This window comes from Stigmatopora argus, chromosome 9 (genome assembly GCF_051989625.1).
Source record: "Stigmatopora argus isolate UIUO_Sarg chromosome 9, RoL_Sarg_1.0, whole genome shotgun sequence".
Taxonomy (NCBI): domain Eukaryota; kingdom Metazoa; phylum Chordata; class Actinopteri; order Syngnathiformes; family Syngnathidae; genus Stigmatopora; species Stigmatopora argus.
The window spans coordinates 2333765-2346153 of record NC_135395.1 but is presented as its reverse complement, the minus strand read 5'-3'; the positions used below and the strand labels follow the sequence as shown (position 1 = coordinate 2346153).

General features: G+C 38.2%; 1 protein-coding gene across 1 annotated transcript in view; it reads right to left on the bottom strand.

The window, feature by feature from the left end:
• Positions 1 to 12389, bottom strand: part of LOC144082096 (teneurin-2-like) — a 167111-nt gene that overhangs the window by 108311 nt on the left and 46411 nt on the right. Inside the window, exons 4-5 of the mRNA XM_077608938.1 lie at positions 11564 to 11857; positions 2886 to 2936 (exon numbers count right to left, since the gene is read on the bottom strand). Coding sequence (XP_077465064.1) covers positions 2886 to 2936; positions 11564 to 11857 — 345 coding nt within the window. The remainder of the gene's footprint in view (positions 1 to 2885; positions 2937 to 11563; positions 11858 to 12389) is intronic.

Sequence of the window (12389 nt, the reverse complement as noted above, 5' to 3'; positions counted from 1 at the left end):
CTCTTTGGTCTTTTTAAATAGGTAACTATAATATAAGTACAGTATGTAAATCCCTGAATTTGAGAGTTAAATTATCAAACATGTATTTTCTATGCCTATGACATTGCAAAGTATCCCTCAGAAACAGAAGTGTGCATACCTACATGGAGTGACCCATTGATTCAATTTAATGGTGAGTCGATTGTGGAATTGATTTCAACTGTCTGGACAGGTTTGTCAGTCTATAGTGGACCAGGTTTTGGTGCAATCAGAGGAAAAATGAAAGCTGCATTAAATGATTTTGACCAGTCCACTTGGAAAAATGACATGGCACACTTGCATAGTTAAAGACAATAATATGGATTCACGCATCTATTCTCTCCTTTTCTATCTGACTGCCTTGAAAACAAAGTCAAGCTACTAAAGTGAGAATTGAGTGGAGAGAAAATAGTTTGAAGAGAAATGTTGACATGAGCGTGGCCATTTTTCTTTGGTTTTCCCCTGCTGTTTTCAAATTAGAAATCGTTTCTTTGTTTGGCATCCACGCTGTGACGGAACAGCAAGAATGACTTTATGGATTTACATCAGTGAAATGCCACCGGGCACTCGAGGACTGTTTGGTGATGCTCTCTCATTTTGTCAGTTTTTCTAATATGAAGGAGTGACACAAGAGTGAACCATGCTAATAGTGTTCCAGTCAGGAAAAATGACCAGCTGTGTATTCCATAAGGTATAGAATGCAGCTGTTGATAGGCTTTATGTCATTTTATGCAGCTCTCACATAATCTACATAAATATTACTTTGTAGATTTCCGGGTTTAAACTGGTACTACTTTTTTTTCTTTTTAGAAGGCAATTGTGATTCTACTGCCTGATAATGACATTTTATCAGATTCTTGATTTTCTTCAAATTAAGCTTCAGTGTAAAATGCACGATATAATCACATTTACAAAACAGGACATCAAATAAAATCTGAAAATTAAGACACTGTAAACTTTGAGTCTAACAGCCTTCCAATTGGCTGGCAACCAATTCAGGGTGTGTACACCCCTTGGCCATAGTAAGCTGGGATAGGCTCGAGAATCTCTGTATCCCTAGTGAGGATAAACCGCTAGGAAAGTGAATGGATGAATGACTAATAATGCAAAGACACTATTGTCGCTCTTTGAGCGAGTGTTTTCATGTTTTTGCAAAATGGAAGAACAAATAACATTGCAGGGCGGCCTCACAGTGGGGGACCTGGGTTCAAATCCAGGTCGGTCCACCTGTATTGAGTTTTCATGTTGCCCTTGCTGATTGGACACTCCAAATTGCCCCTGGGTATGAGTATGAGCGTGAATGGTTGTTTGTCTCCTTGTGCCCTGCGATTGGCTGGCCACCAATTCAGGTAGTCCCCCGCCTCTGCCCCGAAGTCCCCTGGGATAGGCTCCATCACCAGATGAGATGAGAAATAACATTGCTAATAGTGTAGTAAAAGTCTTCTGACGTTGTTTCTGATGTATTGTGCTTGCATCAAGCAATCCCTCATTGAATGTCTGTTAAACATACATGGGGAGTGGACAGTAGAAATCACAAGGCGATGCCAAGCTCACAACACTACAGTGCCCCACACTACTGGGCTCCAGTCGATGGGACTGCATGTGGTACAGATCGATATGGATTAAAACGCTGCGTGAAGCTACTTATTGACTCTTCTGCTATGCTGTCTGAAGTAAATGGGTTGAAGTATTATTCTTGATTGCAGAATGTTAGCCTTTTATAATAAAGGTGGAGTCCAAATGGTAAACCAGTGTGAACTGAGGCCATTAGAAAAATATGAAATAAACTTAAACACCAAGACCAGACACTTTATGTGCAACGTGTGGGGTAGTTGCCAAGTTGCATATCTGCAATTTATGGAAGCTTGTATTCCACCTGTGACAATTTAGATAGCGCACACGCAAACAAACACACAGGTCGGGTTTGACGGTATAGGTCTCAATCCCCCCAGCAGTGCTGGACTCCCCATGGTGCTCTGCAGGATTTCAAAGATTATCCAGGCGCTCACAGAAAGCCACTGAATGTTAATCCGCAGCCATCTATTTAAGTGTACTGTTAAATCTCAATCGCCCTCTCAATCATTCTTCCTCCTCATTCTAGCCCACCATCTATTACTCTAATTCCTTTGGCTGAATCTCCTAAAACTTGCCCACTTGATCCTCTTTCTATCATCTGAATTTAACTCTCTTCATTTCTGATTTTCTTGGGAGGTATAATATCTCATCCTCACTCGCTCTTCTGATTCATTTTACAGCTTGGTCAACTACCAGATGAGTATCGATCCCTTCATTGACCCTTTAAAGTCTTTCAAGCATAAACCACTAAATATTTGACAGCAAATTAAAATTATTTTAACTCTGAACATTTAATGGTACCTCGCAACAAAAACACTACACTATAACATTGATGCTGACATTGAGCAAAACGTGGACTACACCCTGAACTGACCAATGACAGTCAGACGTAGGGCGCACATAGTGGCAGACAACCATTCTGGTCCGTACTGAATATTATAATTTTGTGTCATTTTATGAATGTGTGAATTTTTGGGGAGATAAACATGCATGGGGCATCTGAACAAAATGTAACCACAGTGGCAAGAGTTTTTAAAAATGTGAATTTTGTAACAATAATTACAATTTTCATTAAAAAAAGGCTTTTCAACCGAACGAAGGATGATGTTTTAGTCACATTTCAAGCTCAACTAAAAGCCTCGATTAACTAAGTAATAACTACTACAAAGACATCCAAAAGAAGTCAATTACAGGGGCCAAACAGCACAGGGAACACAACTACATAATGAACATGGACAAATATGAGGTGGGTGGGAGTATTTAAAGAGAAGCTATAAACGGTCATGACTTACTGATCACATAGTCCCCAAATTGATCCTCATTGTCCGCATCATCTAGATAAGCTAAAAATGAAGGAATTGAGAAGAACAGATGAAAAACATGAGGAATAAAGAAAAAGGATGAAACAAAAAGCAAGAATAATCAAAAGAAAATTGCAAACTGGCAAAATAATGTATACTTAAACAGATGCACTCAGTATAAGAGGATCAACATAACCACAGAAGTCTTTTTCATGAACACTTGATCAAGATTTACTTTGTCTATCCCACAAAGGGAGAAAATCTCTTACTGTCAAACCTTAGAAAATGTATTTTAAGAAATATATAGATGATTATTCATTATTGTCTGAAAAATTCTCATTCTGCTTCCCTTGCTCTTCCACCAATCCACTTGCTTTCTCTGCTATATCTGAGGACGGCATGCGAGACCATTAAAGCCCACTAAATTTTCCATTACAGCGGCATAGTTAAAAATGTGCTGACAATGATATACTATCTCTAGACTGGAGACAGTACTCACCTGATGATTATACTGCTTAATCTAGCCAATTACAAGCAATAAACTATTGTCACGTTTGGCAGCTGTCAACTTGTCTACCTTTTCAGATTTTACTGTCCTCCTTATTAAATGTTTATATAATGTATAATGCGTCAGTTTTTGTTGTTGTGCCAAATCTCATTTATATGGTTCCACACTGTGATGTAAACAACCACTTTCTTTGCCAAAAGCCATACATCCTCTTTTAGCCATTCCATGGTCAGCTGTCAGTGTCATTTTTGGAAGGTGTTTATAAAGCACCAACTCAGAGTGAGATCAGTGAGCACTGAGGGACTTACAGTGGAGCGTAAAAGTCACTGCCATTTTGCTGACTCAATAAATTAGGAGTTCCTAACTTCCTCAAGCAGAAACTTGGGGGAGAAAAAAATAATAAAAGCACAGCGGGAGCTTGAACTGCCGTATGTCAGCGGTGCATGTTGAAAGAAAAACATATTCATGGGTTATCAATTGAGTAAAATTTAAACAGAATATATGTACATATAACAGGAGAAATCATTAATAATAGATTCAGAAGGTCAGAATTGTACAAAATGTGTCCCTGCATAGTAATAACAGGGCCATAGAAGGAAAAGACCTCAAGAAAGTCAGACAGGCTCCTTGGCCTCTGCAGGGGAGAACATATCTGTTCAAGAAAGAATGGAGACAAGTGTTGTTTTGGCAAACACAAGTTGTCTACTGTAACAAGAGCCAAGGTGAGGATGGCATCACCTGGACCAGACAGAGGAACGTGAACAAGTCTGATATGTGCATCAAAAGATCTCCTGTAAGGGATATGACAAGACCGCCCAAGATGATGATGTCTGGATTCTACTCGTTTGATTTGTAAGCCACCTGTGTGGCCACATCTTTGTAGTATATGCATCTTTGCCTGGCAGAAGGACAGTACTGATATTTTTACTATAACTGGACATTACACTTGTCAGGGCAAGGAGCAAAATCAGCTGGGATCCTGTGTTGTGCTTTTTCAATATGTCTGGAATCTATTACACTTTGAAGAAATTGCAAGCTGTGCGTGAATTCTTCATTTTGTTTTTAATTTCCTATCACAATGCCAAGGGTTTGTTTTAATCAATTCCAACACCAATGGGAAGAAAAAGGAAGAAAAAATAAAAATCAAGCCATGTGTAGGATTAGTTATAGTTAAAGTTTTAACGATAGTCACTTGTTATTATGCTGCTTTTGATGATCTAGTACTTTAAAGGGTATTGTGTCTCACACTTAGCTCTGAAGGGGGTGTGATGGCTTGCTTACCTCTGATCATTGCTTTTTAGACATAAATAAAATCAAGATTGAAAGAAAAAAAAGTCTATTTTGACTATTCCTCCAATACTGTTAACAGAACACTGATAAGTTGATTTAATTGCTACGCTAATCTTTAATGCTTTATTCACTCGGTTTACTATTAGCACTCAGTACTCAACACTATCTATGGACACGCCAAAGAGGAGCGTGGGTAAAACAAGGGTAATCAGTATGCTGAGTACTATTCCTGATGGCAGAAGTTATACAGACCCCTGACTTCACCTGAAGACCCACGTGCACAGGGGCGTGCTGCATTAATGTGTATTTCTGTTTTTCTCACATCTTGCAGCATGTTAGAAGAAGTCCTTGAACCGTTTTAGTTCAGAGGCACGTAAACACACGAGCATGCACACACAGCCGTGTGTGTATTTGTGAAAGCAGGCTGTCAGTGCTGTTTTTACACACCATTCATCACAAGCTACTAATTCTGTTAGACCATTGTCGAGGCGTTCGCACCCCGCATTGTTCCCTGAAAACTCATTCAGACTCTAATGCTGACAATTCTTCCAACACACAAACATATGTTGTCTTGGACTCAGTACCTCTATGCACACACAATCACACACACACCCTCACACACCCGGAGTGGTCAGTGTTGGTATTTAGCAGGGGTGTCTAAACTATTCCACAAAGGGCCAGAGTGGGTGCAGGCTTTACAACTGATCCAGCAAAGACAGTTTACCCTACGAGATTTCTTCCAGCATCACTTGGCAGCAATCGACTGGTTACACTTTTAAGACATGAGATTGGTGAAAATGTATCCTCTTCTTGGGTTGAAAGGAAAACCTGCACCCAACGTGGCACTTGAGGACCTGTTTAGACACCCGTGACCTTGAGGGTCACCAACAGTCCAAGAGTATCAGTGTTGGTTGAATTTGAATGACAGATAGAACCGTGTACTATGGGTGCAAATGGAGGCATCCTGTGATTTAGGTCAAACTGGTCATTACCCACATTTTGAACAAACTTGTTTTTAAAATGTAGAGAGCTAAAAATAATAATGTCATGTCTAAACCTCTGTGTTGTTGTTTTTACACTCTTGCTAAGCAGTTCATTAAAATGCATGTTTTGCGTTAGTTAATAAGTAAGCTTGATCTTATCCCTGACTTCATCAAGGTATACTAATAGACTGCCATATACTAATTGCAAGTGAATCATTTGACAACAAACAGGGCCCAACTTTTGATGACTGCAACCATGCATTTTGAGCAACACTCCGCAAATTTGTGTTTGTTGCAATACTATGCATTTTTGGTAATTACGTAGAATGGTTTGCAGCAATAGAGAAGTATATGCACAGGGAGGATGTGGCATTGTGGACACATCTAGATCAAGTAACAATTGTCTGGGCAAAAAACAAGGGTTTTACTATGCCTCCATCAAAGGGATTCACGGTTTAGCATAAGAACATGGTGATCTTGCAAACAGATATGCAACTCAGCCATAATGTGATGTATTAGTGTATTTCATTCATAAATATGAGACCAGCCTTTAATTGTCTGAATTATTGTGTACTTTGGTGTGTGTGTTTGTGTGGTGAAGGTGGTAGGTGGGAGGCAAATGGGCATGAAATATTAGGTGGAAAGCAATCTCCAGGTCCCAATTTCATTTTGCAAATCTGTCTAGTAGTTCTGATGTACTTTATTTCAAGAACGAAACAACAAATTTTCCCTCTGTCAAGTAGAGGATGAGATCTGCCAACAAATATTCTGCTGTCAAAGAGGACACCAACAAGTATGCCGATTTATTCGAAAAAGTCACCTCTGGTCATTCTCATCTATCTCACCCTCTTGCTAAAGCGCAGGCTTGCACCTATTAACGTTTCGAAAACCTATTCTAAAAAGTACTTTTGCTTGGCACAGACTGACACAAGTCGAAATTTAGGCTGCCTATGAAAAGAGTGGCCACAGTAGTGAACATAGTGAAGAAAACCATCAGAAAACACAAGAAAAGCCGTTTTATTATGCTTTAAGAAACAGAGGTTTCAGTATACTTCTGACTATGCAACAGTGGGAACTGAGCATTCCTGTATGAATACGGAGTTCGACAGAAAGGCCAAACTAAATTTAGTGCCACCTTTTCATTCTCTAATTATGAGATTAATATGTCCTGTCACACACGTCACAATGCTGCTCCATGATTTATTATCAGGTTGAGACAATGGAAAGATTGAGTCAGAAAGGGAAGACTGAGAAAAATATTGTTTGACGGTAGCTAATTAGCATTCCAGCGTGATTAGAGCCTAGACCAAGCCGTACATCGGTGTCTTTATTAGTCAACTCAGCTACCAAGATTTTTTAGGGTAAAAAGGAAGAACACATTTTTTTATGTTCAGCAGGATATAATGGGCATTAGATTATCATTATTTATATTTTTACTTTGCTCACAATGACTGTCAAATTTTCCATAAATAAAATGTCTTTAACTGTATGTGCAGGTCGTTATGTCATAGCTGGGAAATAAACAAACAAGCAAAACAAAATCCCAACATGATGCTTATAAATTAGGAAAGAAAAAAAACTAATCCCAATGTACTTTGTGGAATAAATTGTATTTAATAATCTAACCCACAAAAATATTTTGTGAATTCATTCATTTTGCATGCATAAGAATAAAGCTCTGCCATTGGTGACAGAAAACTATATTGCATTTTTAATGCAAGAAAATACAGGACCCTGGGACACAAGGACAAAGCAGTGCAATGTGGAGCACAGTTGTAAACCAAATTTAAAGGTGGACCTTTTTTCATCTAATACATGTTTCAATATTTTTTCGTCCTGATCAATGTGGTCCGAATAAGGCCATTAAGCACAACTGTGGGAATTTACAAGCTCTCCTTTCTCCTGACGGTGTTTTCAGACGGACTTTTTATGCGGCAGCGCAGATTAAGACAATAAATCACTTCCTCCACTTTGGCAAAATGAAATCTGCTCTTCTCACCCATATTTGTTTGTTTCACTGTGGTGCTTGCACAAATTGAACTTCAATCAGCTTTGCCAAGTGAACGTTCTACTGGCTTTATTTTAATAGTGTCTGAAAGGTGCATTAAAAGTAAAGTGTCTAGATTCACTACTTGACAGGTAAGTGGAATGTAGAAAAACTTTGGAATCTATCTGGTGAATTTAGTATAGTTGTTGCACCAGCGGATAAGTTGCACTAGTGAAATACTTTACAATGAAAAGGGGAAAAAATGTATCTATAAGTTGAATTTGGGGGGATGGGGGTTAGCAGCGTTTTAATTTATCAGAAAGCAATAACAATCATTTTACGTTAAAGTAATAGTACAATAAGGAACAACAGACAAAACAAATTAATATTATACACAACATTTTTTTTATAACTATAGCCTAAAAACACAACGGGTGCTATTGGTATTCTGGATTAAAAAAAAAAAAAAGACAAAAGTCACACTTGAGTCCCAGGCCCAGCCAAACTACGGGAAAAAAAAAACTTAGTTCGGAGAACATGGTACATAAGTTGTTCTTAAATGCTGTATATAGTTTAATTAATTCAACACTTAAACATCATGTATGGTCTTAACATAATAATAATAATAATCACTTATAAGGTTTATCCATGTTTATGTGTCAGATATTATATATTTATCATTTATTGACCTGCATGTTTCACTGTAATGTGTTTTTTTTTAATTACACTAAGCTTCTTGCCCAATGACATTAAATAAGTTCTGATTCTTATTCTACATATTAGTCCATCTATTGTTTCTATCATTCTTATTCGTGTCTTCTTTTTTATTTTAAATTATTCCTCTTATAACTGAGCTTTTGCCAGTATTTGTTCTTATGATAGAACATAATAACAATCTACATGTTATTTTGAATCATTAATAATACATTCAAACATTTAAAACGGGTACACCATCAGAATGTAGAAATCATGTTACCTTTTTACCCCCATCACTTTTATGAAATCAGCATTTGGTAAACTCAGTGTTTGTGAATGTTGAAGAAAATGTGTCGAACAGTGACTTTGGAGTGTTGCGTAAAAAAAAATAGGTTGGCTGTTAAACTCAGAGATTTATCTTGGGGTGTGTGCATGTGTGTTGTGTAATGCATCTGTGTCCGTTTGACCTAATTCATATATTCAAAAACAATACATTAAAAATATTGTAGTTTGGTGATCAGATAATACATAATCTGAACCAAACTCTGCGACAACATCCTTGTTTTAATCTATGGTTAGGTGCCCTTAACAGACACCAAGTCTAGCAAAAGTGCACACACAAACAAATAGTTATTTACTTGATATCTGTCATTGTTTCTATTTTAGTACTAAGAACTATAATAGTGCACACATGCCCATTCTCCTACATCAAGACACATGCCTTGAGGGGAAACCTAGACCTTTAAACTGACACCTGTCACTCATGCAAGCATGCTCCACCAACAGTAGCTGCTGATACATGGCAGCATGAGACAAAGAATAAAGATGACGATACTTGGAACATGAAAACAGGAGGTGGGGGAAGTGGAAGAGGAGGAAGCCAGACTTTGGAAGCTTATTAGAGACGCTGAGAGATGAGAGAAGTGCAGCTTGGCATTTTGGCACATCACCATCTTTTTGATTTGTTAGCATGTGTTTATGATGTTTCTCTGTCTGCCTCAGTCAATATCTATTATTAGACCCTCAGATCCTACCCTCGCTGTTTTGACACTCTAGTTGCTGCTGCTTCACTCTCACACACATGAGCAGGATTTATACCTACACATACCTCTATAACCACAGAAAAGAAATATACAGTCATCTTAATTAGGCCTGCAGGAGTCAAATTGTACTTCTGGGTGCTTTGAGGTGCCATCAGTGTCAGATGTTATGTTTGGACCAAGACGTAGGAGCAGAGGTGGGTGTTTCTCATTTCTCAAGGCGACTAAGTAGCTTAGCAAGGGGCTTTATCAGACAAACTCGCACACACAACTCACTTTTATCTGGATTCCTCTCTGACTCTGATGTGTCTACCACTCTGGCCCAAAGCTATGAGTCACTAGACTTGAGTAAGCTAAACATCTATGGATCTCAAGATTTTCCCACCTCATTCAGACACCTACGACGCATTCAAAAGTGCAGAATTCTTTTTATCTAATGGGCTCTAATTCGGAGAGTAAAATCACACAAGTGTACATATATAAGTGTGCTTAACCCCCTACGATTAGCAAGTCACAACTGACATTTTGTGGTTTCCCATCTGTCTCAATTTTAGAATTAAATTCATTCAGGACTTGCTCATCATGTTGCAGAATTATTATTTTTATATTACACCAGTCATGTGCAAACTCTTGAAAATATAACACCTGTATTTTTTTTTACATTTTATGCTCATATGAAAATTAATGTGGACCTATGTGTATTTTTAGCTTTTTGTTATGGCAACATTGACATTATTTTATATTTGTTTATAGAATGGTTTCACCCATACTTTTAAAGTAGAAGAAGGAAAAGCTTTCTTCAAAACTAAAATAGACACAGGCTCTCACTTCTTGTGGCTGGCAAATGATAATCATAATTTACTGCCGTATTAAAACCCTAATTCTAAAAGCCTCAAAAGGCTTAGACTAAGAGCATGGGCAATGTCTGCAGCAGATATTGTGGTCGCAAGATTAGTCTGGTAATTAACCACAAACCAATTATTTGACATCCGGATGAGAGGTGCATCTTAGGTAAGGCGCATCATGATGAGTTATTGGATGCAGAGCAGTTTGATCAGTTGACACAAGTCTCAGATTTAGAGGCCCAATAGTAAGACAGAGGTTTAAGCACATCTGTTCAGGCGTCTGATGAAAATGTAATTAATTAGGCTGTTGTTTCTTCTATCCACTTTTCATTAACCTCTATTGACACATCTGAGAATCTCATGTGGCGGTTTACGACTACCTCAGGATTAACAAGGAAATTGGATCGTTGCAATAAACAAAGTTACTAAAAGAAAATGATTCCCCCTAGGAATCTTTCAAACACTCAGCTGCAAAGCAGCACTCAAAATTAGTTTTCTTCCAAAAATACAAAATTATGTTTTCAACAGAAACAGTCACTCAATAAAACCTGTGAGTAAGTGCAAGCGAATAAAAAGATTCAAACAAAGTTGGTAAACTGTGTACAAAGTTTTACCATTCATTCACACCTGAATCAGACAATGCCGGGGCGTACATATAACCACATCCAAACACTGCTTTGCATTAATGTCTGAGAACACTAACCTACAGTCTGATACCGGTTTTGAGAGTTATGACAATGCCAATACAAAATGCAATAATTACTTGTGACAGATCAGAGTTTGTAATGTAGAGCTGAATAGGTGGAATATGTATTATAATGTGTTATATAGTGCCAATGGATCATGTCTTCCATCTGAGAGGTTAGCTGTAATGTAAAATCACACCGTGTAGCAATATGATGGCTGCGTGTAAAAAAACTGGTATAATGCAGATATGGTGGACTTGAATTAAATTAAAGTAGAAAGTTGATATAAAAACAGACAAAAACCAAAAATACATCCCCAACAATCTTATAAACATTAAGCAGCAGATTTGTCAGACTACGTAGTCATATGAATAGTACTCATTATGCTTTAGTTGGTAGATAGAGCGATTAATTTGACTTGTTTACCTTAGTGAATCACATCAGATTGTCTCTAATTGAACCTTTTGTTGTGTTTCCATATTAGATAATACATATATGTATTGATTTTGTCAGTTTTTACTGGAACTCCTGGGAATTCCTCAAAGTAATTATTTTTTTCTTCTTTTTTATGTTTTCTGATCCGTTTTGAATAGCAGTACATATATTATCTTGACTACTCATACGGGAGTCCTACCTGATTCGTCATCGGACTTGTTGTCGTTCTCGGAGTCGGTGAGGGTCAAGGCAGAGTTCTCATGACTGGAGACTCCGGAACTGCGCCGAGACTTTACCCCTCCTCCGCCAGCCCAAAGCTGAATAGCTCTGTCTGGTGACAGAGGGCCGTCTGGATCGGAATCTGCATCGGATCCGGCACTGAGGGAGTAACCCCTTTGAAGGAGCCCCAGTTCAGGACAGTAGGGGACAGCGGCAGGATGAGGAGCAGGTGTTTGATCACATACTCCTAGTTCAGCCAGAGTAAAGTTCCCACCTACAAGTAAAACAGAGCCATTAAACACGTGGAGTGAAAGGCTGAGGTGGGTAACAGCAATAAAAGTGGTAAATGGAGCCATTCACGTAAGTGCTTACACAAACAAATACGCCAACCAAGCATACAAATCTACAACTACATACAGTGAGGCAAAGTAATTATAAAAGTTTGGAGAAGGAGGCTGAGAATTGCTTTTGTTCATGCACTCAGGAGACGAAAGATGACAGCATGAATCACTGAAGAACTACAAAGACCTGCTAGAAGGAATACTGTATATGCTGGTCTCCAGGAACATTGTAAAAAAAAAAACCTTTAAGGTGATGATCGCTGACTTTATTTATAGCTCCTCATTTGTGCTGCAAATCCTGTATGTTGAGCAAAACCTAATAGAGATGCAAATGTAATCAGGCCACACGGTCGGAACATTTTACCGATTAATTCATGGTAGGATCTGAATGTTGACCGCATTAAATGTAGTCAACAGCAGTACCAGCAATGTTGCCAAAACTATCCCTACTTCACCCCTCAATTC